At 39.0% G+C, this 20,166-nt stretch overlaps 1 protein-coding gene across 2 annotated transcripts; it reads left to right on the top strand.

Moving 5' to 3' along the window:
- Window positions 1-584: 584 nt before the first annotated feature.
- On the top strand, window positions 585-19,709 carry RAD50 (RAD50 double strand break repair protein). 2 transcript variants are annotated; one of them, XM_085073489.1, is made up of 26 exons: window positions 585-652; window positions 1,580-1,759; window positions 2,163-2,246; window positions 2,473-2,624; window positions 3,398-3,586; window positions 3,734-3,938; window positions 4,359-4,487; window positions 4,706-4,871; window positions 5,574-5,767; window positions 6,308-6,514; window positions 7,359-7,541; window positions 7,743-7,900; window positions 8,554-8,729; window positions 8,829-9,066; window positions 9,553-9,742; window positions 10,586-10,712; window positions 10,936-11,129; window positions 11,430-11,540; window positions 12,079-12,171; window positions 12,257-12,370; window positions 13,144-13,271; window positions 14,046-14,270; window positions 16,763-16,848; window positions 17,260-17,402; window positions 18,755-18,888; window positions 19,236-19,709. In XM_085073489.1, the coding sequence occupies exons 2-26, from the start codon at window positions 1,631-1,633 to the stop codon at window positions 19,420-19,422; spliced, it is 3,942 nt and encodes a 1,313-aa protein (XP_084929615.1). In that variant the 5' UTR covers window positions 585-652; window positions 1,580-1,630; the 3' UTR covers window positions 19,423-19,709. The 2 variants fall into 2 exon arrangements, with proteins under 2 accessions (XP_084929615.1, XP_084929616.1); XM_085073490.1 differs by lacking the exons at window positions 16,763-16,848; window positions 17,260-17,402; window positions 18,755-18,888; window positions 19,236-19,709 and adding an exon at window positions 16,664-16,735.
- Window positions 19,710-20,166: the final 457 nt, after the last annotated feature.

The following is a 20,166-nucleotide window of genomic DNA, read 5'->3' as shown; positions in this document are numbered from 1 at the left end:
GGGCACATGGTGTGACTCTTGGCAATGGTGCCGTGCAGCGCCAGGAGTTGGACTCGATGACCCTTCCGGGTCCTCTCCAACGCAGTTTGTTCTGTGATTCTGTGATTTCCAGCTGGCCTTTAACCACGACGCCGCCTCAAAACTCCTTCGCTCCTTTCCGAGCCCTTAGCAGACGCCAAAGCACTCACACACCCCGGAGCCCTCAGTCACCCCGGAGCCCTCAGGCAGCCCGCGCGGGGCGGTGCGCGAGCGGCGGGCGGGGCCGCCGTGACCGGGGTAGGGCTGCCGGGGCCGGGGCGGGGCTGCAATGGCCGGGCGGGGCTGCAGTGGCCGGGCGGGGCTGCAGTGGCCGGACGGGGCTGCCGTGACCGGGGCGGGGCTGCAATGGCCGGGCGGGGCTGCTGGGGCCGGGGCGGGGCTGCAGTGGCCGGGGCGGGGCTGCAGTGACCGGGCGGGGCTGCAGTGGCCGGGCGGGGCTGCCGAGGCCGGGGCGGGGCTGCAGTGACCGGGCGGGGCTGCAGTGGCCGGGCGGGGCTGCAGTGGCCGGGCGGGGCTGCCGGGGCCGGGCGGGGCTGCTGGGGCCGGGCGGGGCTGCAGTGGCCGGGCGGGGCTGCGCGGGGGATGCCGGGGCGCGGGACGGCGGCGGGCTGAGGTGACCGCGGGGTTGCAGGGACCGGGGGCGGTCGGGCTGGGGGCGCGAGGCCGCGGCGGGCTCGGCTCGGCTGGGCCCAGGCAGCGGGGAGGGGAAGGGCCGCCCCAGGGCCTGTCGTGGAAAACGTCCGCCCCCGGCGGCGCGCGGAGCTCCGGGCGGGAAAGCCCCGCTGCCGCCTCTCGCCGGGCAGGAAATGCCCTTTCCCGGGCCGAGCCCCGCCGGGCACACCCGGAGGCGCCGCGGGCGGGTCGAGCCGGGACTATCGGCCCCGTGGGACACCCCCGGAATACAGAGCCGTACACACGTGTAGCACCCCTGGAATACACATCCGTACGCGCCCCACACAGGCGTGCTTGCCCTGGGTCACTGACGGGCCTTGGGGTCGCAGTTATCTCCCCCAGACCCCTCCAGGGCCCGGAGCAGCTCCCACCCGTGCACTGCCCGGTAGCGTGTGCCCCATGGCCTGCGAAAGCTTCAGAGTCTTCCCCCTCACAGCAGGAATTAGGACAGGGTGGTGCTGCAGGTACCACCGGAGAGAAACAGGCAGTGATAAAGCTTGCACGTTGTACCGTTTCAGTACAACGGTGGGTTATCAAAGGGAAAAAATACCGGGGCCTCTATTGTGTTTGGGGCATTCTGAAAGCACGTGCATAGTGTTTGTGATGTGGAATAAAGGGCTAGGTGGGGCCATTGTGTTTGATTTCATGATACATAGCATGGCACTTGGAGTTAATTAATTGCTCAGTTTGAAAAAAACAAGGTTTTGCCTTCATAAGTTTTGTACCTTGAGCTGTAACGGAAGAGCCTTAGCTGTGTTTTTAAATATATTCATCATATGTTGTGTTTGTATAGGTATTTATTCAGCTTCCGGTAATATACTGCCTATATTGGTGATTTCTGCTGATTTCACAAAGCTCTGTTTTACAGGATTTACAGTGTTTACACCTCTGACTTTGGAACAGAAGAAGTTTAGCAGAAATGTCGAGGATTGAGAAAATGAGTATCCTCGGAGTGAGAAGTTTCGGGGTAGAGGATAAGGACAAGCAAATTATCACTTTCTTTAATCCATTAACTATTTTGGTGGGACCAAATGGTGCAGGAAAAACGGTAAGGCCTGCTGTATGTTTGGATTCGAGCTTTAAATAGGTCTGGAAAGCCTCAACATGTGAATAATGATTTCTGCAGAAAGGTGTTAGTAATATTGCAAAAGTCATGCTGTTTACTGTAAATATGGTGTTCTTTAGCCTTATTAGAGATCTGCTTTCATGCCTGGAATTTGCAGAGCACTGATTGATATTTTTTCATAGGAAATTGATCCAGATCCTGATTAAAACTGCTTTTGCAAAGTATCGTATTTTCACGATACTCAAAAATGTAGTTGTTATTTCAATCTCCTCACGTATTTAACTCATTTGTAAATGTTTGGGCTGTTACTGTGGTTTTGCCTGTAGTCCATCTTGGTTACTCTAAATTTGTCATTATAACTATATACTTATTTCTGTTTCCTTAGACTATTATTGAATGTCTTAAATATATATCCACTGGAGATTTTCCTCCTGGCACCAAAGGAAAAACTTTTGTTCATGACCCAAAGGTAAGTCATAGTGACTAGATGTAGTGTGTGTTTACTCCTAAGTAAAATACTCCACTGCACTGAGGTTGAGAAGAAAACAGGGATGCTGAAGTTGTAGGCAGATGAGCTGAAATGAGGAAAAGCAGAGAGATGGGGGTACATACCCCACCAGCTGGAGAGACACATATGCCTTTGGACCTTGAGAAGAATTTCCCTCATTCTGTTTCTTTTTTTATTTCTACTAAAGATTGCAAATGAAACAGATGTTAGAGCTCAGATTCGATTGCAGTTTCGAGATGTCAATGGGGAGCTCGTAGCTGTCCAGCGCTCCATGATCTGTACCCAGAAAGGCAAGACTCCAGATTTTAAAACACTGGAATCTGTCATTACTAGAACAAAGTAAGTTATTAAGTGTTTTTTCATACTTTGGCATGAAAATAGGTTTAAATTTGGTATGTTTTTATGCATCAGATAAAATTACATAATATATTCCTTGACATAGCTGCTAGTGCTTTTAGATTATAAAGGTATGTAGTTTCGTTGTGTTATCTGTTAGGTGACTGAAAAATCCTACATCTGATATCCATGGAGTTAAGAAATCCGTTTATCTGTTGAATTGCATTTGTTTGAAAATTCTATTAGTAATGAGGGTGGTGAGGCTGTGGCTGCCCCATTCCTGGAAGTGCTCAAGGCCAGGTTGGATGGGGCTTGGAGCAGCCTGGTTCTGTGAGTAGCATCCCTGCCCAGGGCATAGGGAATGAGATGGGCTGTAATTTCCAACCCAAATCATTCCATGATTCCATGATTGTCAGATACAGTTTAAAAGTATCATTGTGCCGAGTATGTAGGCTTTACTACCTTTAGCTCATTTTCAGTTTCAAATAGCTTTTGTCCTGTGTTTAACTCCCATCTCTACTGCTTAAGTGTATTCCCTTAACTCAAGAGTTTTCCTGCCCCCTCTGGTGGTTCCTCAGAGTTATAAAATGCGAAACAGTCTGACTTCAAGTATTTGCAGTGTAAATGCATTTGTTGAACATGGTAATTATGTGCTTAAAAATTGTTACTTGTTAAACTTTTGAGTCAGTATGTTACAGCTATGTTATACTGTTAAAATGCAGTTCACATTTTGAAGAACTTACCAGTAACATCTTTGGGGATTTGCTTTATCTTAGTAGGCATGGTGAGAAGGTCAGTCTGAGTTCCAAGTGTGCCGAAATAGATCGGGAGATGATCAGCGCCCTTGGTGTTTCCAAAGCTGTGCTAAACAATGTCATTTTCTGCCACCAAGAAGAATCCAACTGGCCGTTAAGTGAAGGGAAAGCCCTGAAACAAAAATTTGATGAGATCTTTTCAGCAACAAGGTTTTTGCCTTTATTGTAATTTAATAAAAACTTAAGTAAGAAAATGTCTTCTCATAGCATAAATATTAATGAAAATGTCTAAGGCACTGTTTCACACATCAGTATTGCTGCAATTCCAAAGAAGCTGAAATTTTGCTTTTTTTAAAGGTATATCAAAGCACTCGAAGCTCTGCGTCAGGTACGACTGAAACAGGCCTCGAAAGTAAAAGAGTGTCAGACAGAACTGAAATATCTAAAACAGAATAAAGAGAAAGCACAGGAAATCCAGGATCATCTCAGCAATAGAGAGGCTCAACTGGCTGCTTCTAAGGAGAATGTAAAATCAATTGAGAGCCAGCTTGAGCCTCTAAAGGTAATTTCCGTGAGGATTATGTTAATACTTCAATACAAAACAATAAAAAAAGTGAAAGCTGGATGAATTTTTTTATTAAAATCTTACACCTTTATATCTAATCCTTTGCCCTGAAGCAGAATCAAGCATACCTCAACTCACGTGGCAGATACTGCTCTACTCTGTAAACAGTCATTGAAGGTTTAAGAACAGAATTCTTGTAGCAGCACTGGGTTTCTGTCACTTAATTTAAAATCTCTCTCAAATTTAACTGGTATCTAAAACTATTGTAAGCTATAACTAAAACAAAAACTAAACTAAAACTTAATACTCCCTATTATTAAAATGTATTTAATAAAGCTGAAGGTTTTGCACTTAGAATAATTGATTATGGGATTCATAAACTAATGAAATATTTTTCTTACCACATTTTTTTTGCAGAGCTCTCTGGCAGCAGTTGAACAGAACCTCACAAAAGTAATGAGGTTGGACAATGACGTGAAGGCCCTTGAGAGCAGGAAGCGGCAGATGGAAAAAGATAATCAAGATTTGCAACAGAAGATGAAAGAGGTTGCCTTTATGACAGAGAACTTAGATTATTTTACTTTGTCAGCCTATGAAAAATAGTTTTCCATTTTTGCTTGCAGCAAGTTTTCCAACTGTATGTCTTAGTATAGAAATTCTGCATGTGAGGTGTTTATCTCTTACTTCTTTTATTCTGTTATGGTAAAAATGATACATTTTTAAAACACCAATAATTGACTTACAAATTTGTATGTGGTGTACAGGTTTTTCAAGGAACAGATGAACAACTAAGAGATAGATACAAGAACCACCAGAGAATAGTGAATGAGAAGGAGAAGAGATTGTTGGACTGTAAGCGTGACTTAGATAGAGCCACTAAAGAGTGCCAGAGATATAACAGTGAGAAATCAGAGCTGCTTATTGAACGAGGTATTTTAGACTTCATTTATAATCTTGTATTTGTTTGTTCATGTAATTAAGGTCTGAAATGGAACTACTGATCATTGAAGCGATCTGAACTGCACAAAACTCCTAAAATATGTATTAGTTTGGGTTCAGCTGCACAGTGGTGTGTGAGAGTCTTGCTGGTGGACAAGTTTTGGTGTTTTTCTCTTGGAGTTCCTAATGCCCATTTTTTGGTGAGCTATAATTGCAACACGTTGTACATTTTGTCTTATAACAGAGAAAAAAACATGAAAGCTGAATGCCCAGCATTCTCCTCGTCTCACATGAGGACTGAGGACTAGTCAGAGGGTTTTAGGGTAATATTCTTCTGTAAATTGTATATTCAGCTTTTGATGGATTATGGGAATTTCCGCAAAGCTCTAGTAGTTGAGTCACAGAATATATGCTTATATAAAATATGTTTGGGCTTTGGTTATTTTGTTAGAATAATATTTTTAGCGATTTAAGAGGCTTTCTTTTGAATTATTGATTTATTTAATTAATAAAACTTTAGTTACCTGAAATAGCAATCTCTACCTACAGCTTGTTTTTACTTTGTAGCTTTTTGTGTTGTTCAAAAATACTTCAAGGTTTCAAAAGCTTTAATAGTTGCAACTGGCTTTGAATCCTAAAGCTGTCTTCTGCCTCAGTTTTTGAGCACTGGTGTCACTTTTTCTTTTTGTGAAGGACGTCTTCAGCTGCAGGCAGATCGTCACCAAGAGCACATTGTGACCAGGGATTCCCTAATTCAGTCTCTGACAGCACAGCTGGAATTAGATGGGTTTGAGAGAGCACCTTTCACTGAAAGGCACATTGCCAATTTTCACAAGTTGGTGAAGCAGAGACAGGACAGAGATACAGAAGCTGCAAATCGTATGATGGTGAGAATTTTGTTGTTCAAGTAGTGTAATCTGTATTGGCCATTGGTGTGTTATTGGTCCATATGGGTCTTTGTGGTGCTGGGAGGAAGTGTTGGTGGGAAGGGGGCGAACTGAAGCCAATTTTTTTCTAGAATTCTTGCTTATGGGTCACCTGAATCTTTCCATGGAAATTCGTTCTGGAACTAGGAGTGGTCATCAAGGCTATTGAACAGGCAGTTCATCAGATAGGTTTTTCTAGCAGCCCTGTTGCAGGTGAATCACTGATAAGCTCAAAAACCTGAGGAAGAATTACAGTTGGCAACTGGTTTAAAAATAAACAACTTTTTGTTGAACGCATGTTCAAAATGGAGTTGCTCTCACAGAACACTACTGGTGTGATGCATTTGCATTTTACTATTAAAAACACTTCAGCAGAAAATTTTGGACAAGTTGTAGTTTTCTCAGTATTTTGTTGTGGTGAATATTTGCACTATGAAAAAGTATTTTTAAACATTTTCATGTGAAAAAATAATGAATACATGATCACTAATCCTCTTTCAGAGAGACTTTGCACAGAAAGAAGCAATGAAACAGAAACAGATAGATGAAATAAGAGACAAGAAAACTGGATTAGGAAGAACCATTGACCTAAAATCAGACATTCAAAATAAGAAACAAGAAGAGCTGAAGAATGTAAAACGTGAATTGCAGCAGTTGGAGGGGTTTTCAGACCGAATTACTGAGTTGGAGGAGGAGATTGGCAAGACGGTAAGTTAGTGTGTAATTGAAAAAAATTACAGAATTTTGGAAGTAAAAACTTCTCTATCACTAAAAAAATATACCAAAAAACATAACTGCCCCTTGATGTTTACTCTCATCAGTGGTAGTTTTGCCCTTTTAATGCCTTGTATGCTTTGTCTGTTTAGATAGTGCATCCCTTTGAGGCAGGGTCTGTTCACTGCTTTGGTTTTGTACAATGCACACATAGAATATTCTGCTTCTGCTTGGTGAGTTGTAAATAAGGTAATAGCACAGCTGGCAATAGGAGATCGGTTACTCTTAAATTACTGGGCCAGAAACTTGGAATTAGAAGTTCCGTGGTGCCTACATTTGTTAAGATAACTTGTCTGTGAGATGGGCTAGTTGGTGATAAGTGTTTTATCCGATGAAGTAAAGTTACAAGCATTTTATGTTCAGGCTGAACTGATCCTTTGTATCCAAATATTTTATATTTGCTAGCAGTGTATTCATTCAGTGCTTGACCGTGTTTCTTCTAGCCTCCTAACTAGGGTAATTCCAAATTTAATATACAGTAGATACTAAAATACAGAAATTCAAACTAAATGTGAGTGAGCTTCTGGTAAAAGCATGAGCAAGTTGGGGCAGTACTGTATTCCAGGACTGCATCCAGTATATGCTTGGGGCTTTCTTGCCCCACACCAGCATCACAGCCTTTGTCCTGCATGTATTCCATACAAATCTTGTGTCATTCCTTTAACAGCTACTGATGCTGATGCCAAGCAGCTGAAGAGCTTTCTTCTGTTTCCTTCAGTTAGGACTTCATTGCTTTTTGTAATTGTTTGTGTCTTCTGGGCTTTTATTTTTTGTATAGGAACATGAGCTGAAGAAGGCTGAGAGAAACAGCAATGTAGAAACACTCGAACAGGAAGTGCAGACTCTGCAAAATGAGAAAATAAACCTGGACAAAGCTCTTAGGAGGCTGGATCAAGAGATGGAGCAGTTGAATCTACACACCACAACAATCACCCAAATGGAAATGCTGAAGAAAGACAAAGTAATGCTTTTATCAATATCTCATTAGAGAGGGACATGAAATTGATACAGTCCCTCCAACACTGTGTGTTTTTCAGGAGTTTATCAACAATCAGATGTAAAGTTTCTTCTGACTTCACAGAAGCCATTAGTGTAATAAATGCATTTACTGTTATAAACCTGAAGATAGGAAAATTTCATTTAAAATGCTTTATTTCTCCAGGCAGAGAAAGAAGACCAGATTAGAAAAGTGAAATCAAGACATTCTGACGAACTAACTTCACTGTTGGGATACTTCCCCAATAAAAAACAACTTGAAGACTGGCTTCATGGTAAAAACAAAAAGATCAATCAGACAAGGGATACTCTTGCTAATCTTAAGTAGGTATTAATTTAATAGATTATTTTACCATGAGTATTTATGTAATTATGAATTTAAATGTTGGAAAGTTTAATATGCTTAACATACTTTTTACTTTAATTTGTTATTGTTCAATTAACTATCTGCAGAATCAGAGAAAACATCCTGCAGAGTTCGTGTGATTTAGAGCTGATATAGTTTGTGTTAGTTAATAAAATCACAATGTTTGTAGTATGTCAAAGGCAGCACTGAAAAAAGTAGCAAAATCTGGAGCATCCTTAGTTGTTTGTACTAATTCTAGTTGAATGAATGTGCCTGGGGCTGGGAATTGTTGGTCCTCTGATTTTCTTGTAAGTCACAGAGTGGTTAGTGACTATATTACAAGTTCATATGTAATTACCTGTTCCTGATTTCCTTTGATTGTATAAAACAATTAATTAGAAAGAGTAGGAATCATCGAGAAAATGAAGGGGATCTAAAATTTAACAGTTATGCTGTACTTGGATGAATAAAAAGTTGATGCTATAGATTACCAGTTCTTCTTTACTGATTTTTCAGGCAAATTGTTCTGTAATACCAATCTCAGATTACCTTCCCATGGTTTTTGGTTTTGCTTAAACAATTTAAATCTTTGGTTTTGGGTAATAAAAGAGTTTCTTCATTGATATTTCAGCAAGCGACTGGCATCGGTAGAATCTGATAAAACTTACGCCAGTAGTGAGCTAAAAAAAAAAGAAGCCCAGTTGTCCGATCATGAAACAAAACTTTTTGATGTTTGTGGAAGTCAAGATTTTGACAGTGACCTGAACAAACTTCAAGATGAAATTGAAAAAAGTTCCAAACAGCGAGGTAAATTCATGTATAGCTTTACTTTTTTCCCTGAAACACTAATTTAGCTGATTATGGACTGTTTATTCAAGTTAAGTCTTCTGTTTGTTTTTCACCCAGCTGTGCTTGCTGGAGCCACTGCAGTTTATTCACAGTTCATTACACAACTGACAGAGGAGAACCAGTCTTGTTGTCCAGTTTGCCAAAGAGTTTTTCAGACAGAGGCTGAACTGCAAGATGTCATTAGTGATCTGCAGTCAAAGCTGCGCCTTGCCCCAGACAAACTGAAGTCAACAGAGTCTGAGCTTAAAAGAAAGGAGAAAAAACGTGATGAAATGATGAGCCTTAAACCACTGCGGTAAAGTACTAAGCTAACCATATTGTTGGAAGCTGTTTTCTTTCCAATGCTTGGAGTTTGATTATTAAAAACTACACAGACATCTAGAAGGCTTTATTTTAGGCTTGGTAATTCATTAAAAAATGTCATTGTTGCAGTAAGTATTTTGAGACAATTTGCAAATATATGAAGGTAGAGCTTTCCCTCGCAAGAGGGCACTCATGTACAGTGCTTTATGCCCTCTCCTGAGCACTTGCTGTAATGAAATTAAAAGCTAAAAGAGATTTTGTTTGCTTGTTTGTATCATCTCACATAGAATGAGGGATGTATTACCTTAGCTGGGTATGTAACATAAGCTTAGTTAAATGTGGGCAAGGTTAAGGGGACACTATTTTAGTGAAATTTAGTCTTCCACTATCATAGCACGGATTTAGTGATTTTGAATGTGTTCAATTTATGCTGCTATTCTTGACCAAGGAAATTTTACGGATTTATATTTTATTTAAGGCAAAGTGTAGTTGAACTCCAAGATAAGGAAATTCCAGACCTGAGGAACAAGATCCAGAATGCAAACAGAGATTTAACAGGCCTAAAGGGCGAGATAGAAGAATACGAATTACTCCTGCAGACAAATTTGTCTGAGGAGGAAGGTGCCAAAGCATGTTTACAGGATATAACTCTGATGGAAAGGTACCAGGTATGCTTTGGTAACGTTTTTTAAATATGTAAAATGATACTCATTTGCATTTAAATATGCACTTACTCAGTAATATGACAAAACTTTGAAGTCCTTATTTTAAAATCCTTTCAAAGACAGTATTATACAGGTGATCTTGTACTAATAAAACTTCAATTTACAAAATTATTTTTCTTTTGAGGACCACAGAATCCCATGAGTTCTGATTCAATTCTGTGCTGTATTAACTGAAAAAAAGAAGTATAATCCAGAACTGAGCACAACCACAAGTTCACCCACGTGTTTTTCAATCCTTTTAGTCATTATAGCTCACTATTCCCGGCATCTGATGTGTTTCCCAGTTCTGTGCCATCTGAATATATTGTAAAGGGAAAGAGAAATCCTACACTTTTTATTATTCTGGCATAGGAAACTGTTTTGAACAGTCTTCATGCCTTTATTACCAACACAAAGATTTTCGGAAGAGTAATTAGAGAGCCTGGGGCCAGGCAGAGGACTGAGAGCATTTCACAAGGTGGAGATGTCAGCAGCTCCCGAGGCTCCAGCAATGCCGGTGTCACAGGACAGGTTGTGCATGGAGCTGCCCCGAGGTGAGCTGCAGCTGTCAAAGGCCTTTGCATCCTTACTGACTGATTCCATCCACAATCAGGAATTCTAGTCCTAGCAGCCTGTGGCTGACATAACCCTACTAATGATGTGATATTGCTCCAGAAGAGAAAGTAAATTTGAAGGTCTTGAGTCATGTGTGCCTTAAGTCTGAGCTTGTTCTTATATGCCAAAGATGAAAAAATGCATTGTTAAACACTAATACAGTAGTAATGGTACTTTTCCTCATACTTTCAGACTGATATTAGGGATGTTGAACGAAAAATTGCTCAGCAGGAGGCTAAGCTGCTAGGGGTTGATTTAAGTAGAACTGTTCTTCAAGTAAGCCAAGAAAAGCAAGAGAAAAAACACTTGTGGGATACAGGTAGGTCTTACAACCTGTTACTTCATTTTTATACTGAAAGTAATGGTCTGAAATTCTTGCCATTAAAATTCTAGTCTACTTATTTTACATTCTCAAATAACTGTATTCTCCTAATTTGTTGTTACAGGTTTTTTGGAGTCGTACTAGCTTAATGCAGAGTTAAATTTTCATACGGATGACAATAATGGCTTTAATAACAGATTGACTCTGTTTTCATCTGCAGTTACTGGTAAAATTGAGTTAAAACAAAAACTGAAGCAGGACCAGCAAAGCCAGATTCAGCAGCTGAAGAGTGCAGTTAATGAGCTGAAAGCCGAGAAGTTGCAGATTGTCAGTGGCATGCAGCGGCGGCGGCAGCTGGAGGAGCAGACTGTGGAATTAACCACCGAGGTTCAGTCCTTATGCAGAGAGATCAAGGTGAGAAATACTCTTAATTGTCTCCTTAGCTTGGCTGGCGTTGAAATAAAAAAGAATAATCTTGTCATACTTAATACTGCCTCTAGTCCTAGCAAATGGGATGGATTTTTAAATGTTTGTCCTGTGCTACTGTTGTGTCTCTCTGTGAATTTCCAGAACTTTTTAAATACATATTTTCACATTTCCTCTTTTTAATACACCCAAAAAAGAAAGAAGTAACCACTTTTTTTACTGCTTGAAAAATTATTGATCTTTAACAGAGTGCGAAAATAAAACTTACTTTTTCCAACTACTTTTCAGGAAGCAAAGGAACAGGTACTTCCTTTGGATGCAAGATTAGACAAACTGCAGCAGGAGAAGGATGATCTAGTGAATAACAGGACTGCAAGTAATAAAGAAACACAAGAGAAGGTTTGTTTGCTCTTGGCATAGCTGTGAGATAGGATTAGGTATTGTTTTTCAAGCATGGATGGAAGCTGTGGTACTGAGTTTGCTTTTAGGAAACATCAGTGACTTCAGCAGATGTTTTAGATTGATGGAGCTTTTAGGGAAGAAAAGGAACACAAGTCAGTCAGGACATTAACTCAATTGTAATTAACCTTTGGCAGTCTTGACAAAAGGCTTCTTGGGACATGTGTCAATATTTAGTGACCAAAGGCATTCAAAAGCGCTTCCTAATAGACCCAAGAGGAACAGCAAGGATGACCATCACCCATCCTTGCCAAGAGACACGCTTGTTTTTCCTGGGTGAAGTGGCCCTCATTAGTTGTGGGAAACGTTTTCATGCTTACAAGGAGCCTCTGGATTTTAAAAGCTGAAGGCTTTATTAGAAAACTAAAGGGAGTTAAGATAAGGAATTGTACTTTGGCAGTAGTGTTACCCAATATCTCGTCTTTGATACAGAGCATATATGTTCTTAGACATTTCATTTGAAATCTTTTCCCTGCAGATGAACATCATAAATGAGAAAGTAAAAGATATAAACAAGTATGTGAAAGAAATTGAAAACTATATTCAACAAGGAAAAGAAGAGTATAAAAAGGTAATCTAAAAACTGTCAGTAAAAAGTTAACATCAAAAGTACTTACGTGTTTAAACCCTATACCATTTTCTTCATATTTCTTTAGCAAAAGGAGTCTGAACTTGATGAAGTAAATTCTCATTTGGCTGCCTGTGAGAAACAGAAGGAGAAGATAAGTAAAGAGATGGAAATGACCCGACAAGATATTGACACTCAAAAGGTGGATGTAATTGTTTAAAGTATACTTGACATAGTTGAAATAATTCCTAGTTTTGGTTTAAATCTGCCTAGGTAGTGGTGTAAAATTAGTTTACTCTTGATTGGTTTGATCAGTTGTTAATCAGAATAGCTGCTATACATGCATTAAGCTGAAAATAGTATTGAGATTGGTATGTGCAAATTTGAAAACCATTTATCTCTATCACCTTATGGTATTTCTAACACTTAAGTCTGTTGGGATACTAGTCAGCATTTTCAGGAGTACCTTTATATGGAGGATACCTGCCTTTTTAAGTACAAGCTGTAGGTACCAAAAGTTGTTTGTTACTCCAGATTTGTCATGTACTTTAAATTCTTGGGTTTATGTTTCAAATATTGTTTACATTCCTTATAGGAAATATGTCTATTCTCCGTTCTACCTCTTCACTTACTGTCTAATTTGTAGAGCTGAGACAGGGGACTTGGTTAAATCTCACCCTAAACTACTTGTCCTGGTTGAAACACAGATTAATATTCTCACAAATAATTACTGTTGTGTTCACTTGTGACAGTGAACACTGCTAAGTGTTATTCCAGTTTGAAAGATGAAATAATACTTCTGATTTCCGTGATATTCCATTTCTAGTACAAGATAAGCTCTCACTGTGATGAGTTTTGTTGTTGTCAATTATTTTATGTTTGCAGCGTGTTTTAGCGTTGTGCAGAACTCTTATATTTTAATTGAGAACCAATGTACTGAACCATTATACAACTTCTTGCTTTCTGTGGAGTTAGATACAGGAAAGGTGGCTGGAGGATAATCTCACTTTGAGGAAGAGGAATGAAGAGCTGAAAGAAGTTGAAGACAATATAAAACAACTTATGAAGGAGATGGGAGAAATGAAAGTCCCCCAGATGAGAAAGTAAGCACCTTCAGAACAGAATGGTGTGCTTTGCACAAGAATTCACTGAATATCTGAACGTTGTACTCACTGGGTTTGAGTGTGCCCTGGTCCACTTTTCCCCCCCATTCATGCAGACCACTTTCTCCTTCACACGTGTATTTGTCTCATATCCCCATGACACCAATGTAAATGACTCAGTGAAATTATACAATGCTTCTGGTTAGAAATAGAGATATCTACATATGTGCTTATACCTGTTCACTGATAAATCCACATTTAAATAATTCATGCTTCTGCATAGGAGTATTTAGTTCTCATTTTCAGTCTGCTCACTTAGGTCCCTGCAGCAAATTTTATGTTTACTTCAGTATAATTGCTTAGATAATAAACACTTTTGAAAAGTAATTATCCCTATGCTGGTTCGTGCATGTGAAATATTTTAGTTTGCTAGAGCGTACCAAATAATTTATCCTATTTTGCTTGGTATCCCAGTTTAATTCCATCTATGAAATTGATTGTTTTGTGTGTTTCTACATATAGCACTTTAGCATTTGAACTTGTCAACTTGATTCTTGCACTCAGATTAGTGATTTGAGTATGTTCTTAACAAACTTTAAGCTGTTTTTATTTCAGCAATGTCTTCATTTCAGTGGCATTAGTACTATAATTTTAACTGGTGCAGACTTTATAGATACAATATAATGAGCAGCTGGCTAACACTAAATTAGAACCCTGATTAAAAAGTTGAAACATTAAATACAAAATGCTTCTGTACCAATTATGGTTTCACAGTGAACAAAAACATTTAGAGGAGAAAATAGAATCTCTGAAAAGGAACCATCACGTTGCACTTGGCCGTCAGCGTGGTTTTGAGGAGGAGATTGTTCGCTTTAGAAAGGAGCTCAGAGATCCACAGTTCAAAGATGCAGATGAAAAATACAGGGACATGATGATTGTCATGAGAACAACAGAGCTGGTGAACAAAGATCTGGACCTTTATTACAAGGCTCTTGATAAGTAAGTATTGTCAAATGAGGGTGATTCTTAAATGTTTTCATGTCCATGAGCATTGATAACCTTGATGCAAAAGCAGCTTTCAATTTCAGGCTTCCTGGGTAACTTAGAAATAGTAAATTTATATGGTTCCTTGAGATATATAATAATTTCTCTTTATAAATTCTGGCATGTAAATATCAAGAAAACATAACAAGGTATAACTTCGTAAGCAAATTAATGAAACTATACTGGAAACTGCACAGGATTGGTATGATGTAATAAATTTGTACATTAATATCTATAATCTACATATAGTAAATGCATTGATGGTAATAATTGGAATTTAATACAGTCATAGATAAGTCTAATGATAATGATTTTATTCCCAATTCTCTGTAGGATTTATTTGGAGTTATGGTTGTACATGTTAGGATTATATTTGCAATGATTGGAGAGAGTTAAGGAAAGGTGAAATCAATGTTTAAATCCTTCATTTTTAACCTGGGCCTTTCTACTTTCATTTCTGTAGCAGTATATTTTAGCATCTTCTGGTCATATCTTAACATGAGTAAGATATGCCAGGTAGATTTCTTACTTCCCATGACATCTTCTCAGGTAAATAATTGTGTTTTAAAGAATATTACAATAGAGAAGTGTTTTTTTCCTTTTTCCAGTATGGGTGGTTTTTTGCTTATATAAAAGAAGGTAAGATCATAAGAAACATGTCTGGCATTTGATGGAAAGTATAGCAAATTTGTGCTTGTTTCTATTTCTTGTTTCTGGAAGCTTCTTTGCTAGTCTTGGCCAAAAAAAGCATCTCAAAATTTATAACCACATACGAAATAAAACATGTGGCTCCTTAAGAATTCTGTTTGTTTGGTTATAATGATGGAATAGCAGTGAACAACTTGATGGAAAATGGAGAAGGATTTTGGAATCAGTGGATTCATTTTAGGAAATAGAAAACTGGTGCTCAGTGGGAAAAAGATAAAAGAAAGAAAGAAACAAACAAACATTTTGGCTGCTGTAGGAAGTCTCAATACACCCATGTCTTGAATAAAGTATGGAATTTTGGCCTTCTATTTAAAAGGGTTTAGTAATGCTGGAAAAAGGAGCACAGAAGAGTAATTATGTGGTTGAGGATACAGCATAATGGTCAAGAAGAAAAACAAAGTAAATTAGAACTTTCCAAGTGGAAAAGACAGTGTGGAGGAATCCTGTTCTAAGCTGTTTCAATAATAACATTAAATAAAATTAAACATTAATGTTAGAATGTAAGCTAATCCAAAATTTATTGTGCAAAGATCTAAGTTGCTCAGAGCATGTATAATTCTTCCCTTTCGGCTGTAATGGAAATGCACTCCAAGAATTTCCTTTTTAGAATTTTTTGGTGTGGTATCAAATCACCTATTGTTTCTATTTAAGGCTAAACAGGAAAACAGTGTTGTAATTTCAAGAAAAATAGATAAGCATCACTTATCGGTAATCGTCTGAAAAATCGGTGAGACAAAATGCTAACTCTAATGGCCAAAGCTTTATCTGTGGCTGGGAAAACCAACATCTTGGGTGTTCCGTGCTATCAGATGATCTGTATTGACTTTATTTAGAGATTTTTGATAAATATTGATGAGGAATGCATTCTTGGGGTTTAAGTAAATAGTTGAAAATCTTTAATTTTTAATTAACAAAACCTATTAGAGTTGATACCTCAGTATTACCCAGAACAGGTGAAAAAGCAAAGGTAGAAAAGGTATATGTAAAAGTACATTTCAGAAGGATATTTTATCTCCACCACAGTTTTTGAAAGAAGACATTGCCATAAAGTGAGTGAGCATTTTTTTTCATTACAAAGTAACTTTTCTTTAAAAAGACAAGTTAGAAATGCTCTCCTTTCTTGAGCGCATTGTAAGATTTCATCTGTTAATGAACTAAAGTCATGTTCCTATGTTAACCAGGGTAATGAAATTAAAAAATACTTGTGACATCCTATATTACTCTTCCTGCTAAAGAAAAAAGATAATTCTTGTCATAATGCTTGTTTGGATAATTACAAATTATATTCTCGATAGGAATTCTCTGCACTGAGGAGACTTCAGGTTCTCCTTTCCTCCTGTAGTTTGCCCTGTTGGGGGACTGTGCCAAAGAGTAACACTCTTGTTCTGGAAGGCTTAACATCAGATTCATCTTCTTGATGTCAGCCTGAAAATAGACCTCACACATAAATTATAAATCTTTTAAAAAGTCAGGTAAAGTTGCTCTCGATTGACTGCAAATATATTTGTCTTCATTACTTTCCTGCTTCTTGAGACTGAGTTGTTTGTGGGAGTAGAGTTATTTACACAATGGCAGGTTGTTATTCTTCAGGTACTTCTGCATTCAAAATAGGCTACTATTTTCTATGTTTTTAGTAAAAGTATTTAGGGAATGGAAAGAGAGCATCTGCCTGCCTTAAAGCCCATAGCAGTCCATGGTTGCATCTCTTACAATTTGCATTTTTTGCTATTGTTCTTCAGAGCAATAATGACATTTCATAGCATGAAGATGGAAGAAATCAACAAAATAATTCGGGACCTGTGGCGAAGCATTTACAGAGGACAAGGTATGTAATAATTTTTTATTTAGTTTTGCCCATGTGTATCCAATTGATATTGAGCATGGCATATGGAACAGTGTTTGTTCACAAGATGGAAAACAGCTGGTTCCATTCTAAAGGCTGTATCTGTTCTTCACCGCTATAATCTTTTTATTACACATTATGTAGTAACTTGCAAGATAAATAGAGGTAATTTTTGCTTTTCTGTGTTTTCCAAAGGTTAGATGTCTTTTAGACAGGGGATGTTCATGAGTTCATTCCTTCCTTTTTGAAAATGAATTTCCAAGATGGATCTAGTGGGAGTTCTGAACCAAATTTTCACTGTTACTACATATTATACCTCTTATCTCCCATTAATGCTATGATATTTTGAAAGATTTTTGATAATGATAAAAACTATCTCCTTCCCATTTTCAGATATTGAATATATAGAAATCCGCTCTGATGTAGATGAGAATGTCTCAGCCACTGACAAAAGAAGAAATTACAATTACAGGGTAGTAATGGTGAAGGGAGATACAGCACTGGATATGAGAGGAAGATGTAGTGCTGGGCAAAAGGTAAAAAAAAAAAGGCTCTTTGTCTTCAGTACACAATAATAGGGATCCTGCAGACTGACTCAGGTGGATGCAGAGGAGTCAAGTGACCCAAGAACTGGCAGCTCCAACTCTTAATTTATTACTGTGCACAACTTTCCTTCACTGTGTCTGCATGTTATATGTGATTCTGAACATCTGAACCCTCCTTTGGGCTGCCAAAATCCATTGTTTCAGATAGGCACTTGACTGATTCCCTGCAGGAGTGAAGGGTTAGACTTCCCTCCTCAAGCCCTCCCAGTCTGTCTCTTGCCAGTTACCACTGAGGTTACTACAGCTTCAGGTCTGTTGATTTGTTTCCCATGTTTTTTTCTTTCTGAGCCCTTGGTCTTCTTTTTGCAACTGCATCAACGTCTAAAATGATAGGATCTCTCTTCCTCCAAGTTTTGCTGCTTTCACCTGCTGCTGACTGTAACCTTTCAGTTCATGTCACCAATATCACACCAAGCCATACTTCAGGCGTTGCATTTCCTCCTGTGCTGGCAGCTCGCAGCTCTGTGGGCTGCCCATTCAGCTTCAATAACACACACTGGCCAAGTGACCTGATGTCACACTAGCTGTGACAATACCTGTGGTCAGAGGCTCATCACAGTTAACCTCACCCACACATGCTGAGGGTGGTTTCCACATGTCTGTTCTATTAAATGTGAATGTACTCTATCCTAGAGTAGTTTAGGATGTTGCGTTAGAGTCCTATGTAAGTGAGAGTGAAACTTGAAGAAGTTTCTTAGATGGTATTCTGAGAATTCTTCTTTGATCATGAAATGTGATGCCAGCAGTCGTGATAATTGGAAAATATTTTTGGCAGCACAGTTTCCGTCAAGGGTTCTGTAATTTTTAGTAGTTCAGAAGATCCTGTAAATATGATTATGCGTGTTGATGCAAAACTAACATAGAAGGTGGTAAATCCTACTGTCTTCCGTTTCAGTAAGTAGTCAGGAGTTCAGTAACTCAAAGTTGGTGATATACAGACAAATTTCCACCGTCCCTGCTGCAGTGGGGTGGGCTTGAGGAGAGTGTAGGGGTAATGTAAATGGCAGTGTTACAGCTTCTTTACCTCAGATTAGAGTCCTTACTTCCAATGTCTCTTCAATTTTGAGTACTTCTTTGTAGAGTCAATCTTTGAATTCAAACTTGAAGCTTCAATGTAGTTTTTCAGTAACTAATTAGTTATTGTCATTTTGTGAGCTGTCAGCACACCGTTCTGTAAACTTCAGTCATGGTTTGTAATGGCATTAAAAACAGCTTGTTACAGGTAGATCCCTTTTAAACACTTTGAAGCCTGAGATTTTCATGTTGTTTTTTCTTTCTCTCAGGTGCTTGCTTCTCTCATCATCCGTCTTGCCCTAGCAGAAACATTCTGTCTCAACTGTGGCATTCTGGCCCTGGATGAGCCTACGACCAACCTCGACCGAGAAAACATCGAGTCCCTGGCACATGCCCTGGTGGAGTAAGTGAGCTCTCCTTGTGGTGCTTAACAGTGGGGGTTTTTCAATACCCAGCTGGCAGTAGTGAATTATATTTTAAGCTGGCACATCTTTGTTGGCCTCTGCAAATACACGTGCAAAACAGTAGTTTTAGATTCCCTCTCTGTCTGGAAAAGAAAAAAAAAATTCTTACATAATTTGAGGGTTTTTTTTAATGTGGGTAAAAAGAGTGGCTAATCAGCATTAGATTACTCGATGGTTCATGTCATTCATTATCAATAGTGAAGTATTTTTGTGCTGTGTATTTGCAAGTTCTCTAACGCTAGCAGGGGATTTAGATAAATGCACACTAAATAATCCCTCTTTGTAGGATAATAAAGAGCCGCTTACACCAACGCAACTTTCAGCTTCTGGTGATTACTCACGATGAAGATTTTGTTGAACTTCTGGGCCGTTCTGAGTATGTGGAAGCATTCTACAGGATAAAGAAGAACATTGACCAGTGCTCGGAGATCATGAAATGCAGTGTCAGCTCCCTAGGCTCCTATGTTCATTAGAATGCCAAGTAATTATGTATTATAGACATCCCAACTTGATATCTTATACACTGCCTGACTTGATAGAGCTCAGGTGAAGCTGTCTGAAAATGTAGTTCCTTTGAATCATATTCTGTTGATTTGTAACATTTTGTGAGATTTTTAAACTTCCTACCTTTCTACATATTCCAGTGCCTGGGCTTAGGAATCACTATTATTAGAAAAAATATTAATGAATACCACCCAGTTAAATTTAGATGTATTTCATGCTTTAAAAGTGAAAATAAAGTTGTGATGTTCTTTGTGCATGTCCTGTTGGGGAGATCCAGTTGCATATTCTCTGGAACAGCTCTGTCAGTGCAATAGGGTTTGCTCTCCATCTCTGGCAAGGTCAGCACTGGTGGATGTCTCTTTGGTTCAAGGTATGTTCATTACTACCCACCTACTCTACCCAAAATTCACAAGCTTCAAAGAAAACTTCTACTTTTTCTACAAGGTAACTTAACTCTGGCTGTTCAAAGGCAGAATCTTCCCCAAGTCAGCTTTGCTTCAGGGTAAAGCAAAGGCCCATCTCTAACCAGATGGAGGGAATTCTCTGCTCAGTGAGTCATGTCATGTTCTGATTCTTCATGGCAATGTGAATGGCATGTGAATGGGAAAATGGAACATAAGTTCCTCAAAGTTAGTTTGTGTGGGTGCTGAGCTTCATCTGCCCTCTATGAGTTCTTCCTGAAGCGCTTTTCATTGGTGAGAAAACACCCAGGG

Source organism: Lichenostomus cassidix, chromosome 13, assembly GCF_008360975.1.
Source record: "Lichenostomus cassidix isolate B80296 chromosome 13, HeHo_3.0, whole genome shotgun sequence".
NCBI lineage: Eukaryota > Metazoa > Chordata > Aves > Passeriformes > Meliphagidae > Lichenostomus > Lichenostomus cassidix.
Note: the sequence above shows the minus strand (reverse complement) of the source record. Positions and strands in the feature narration are given on the sequence as shown.

Bases quoted from the DNA above. Each gene is read 5' to 3' on its own strand.
- RAD50 (XM_085073489.1), top strand. From the start codon at position 1,631: ATGTCGAGGATTGAGAAAATGAGTATCCTCGGAGTGAGAAGTTTCGGG. The intron at 1,760-2,162 runs GTAAGGCCTGCT...CTGTTTCCTTAG, and splicing joins CAAATGGTGCAGGAAAAACG to ACTATTATTGAATGTCTTAA. The intron at 7,542-7,742 runs GTAATGCTTTTA...TTATTTCTCCAG, and splicing joins AAATGCTGAAGAAAGACAAA to GCAGAGAAAGAAGACCAGAT.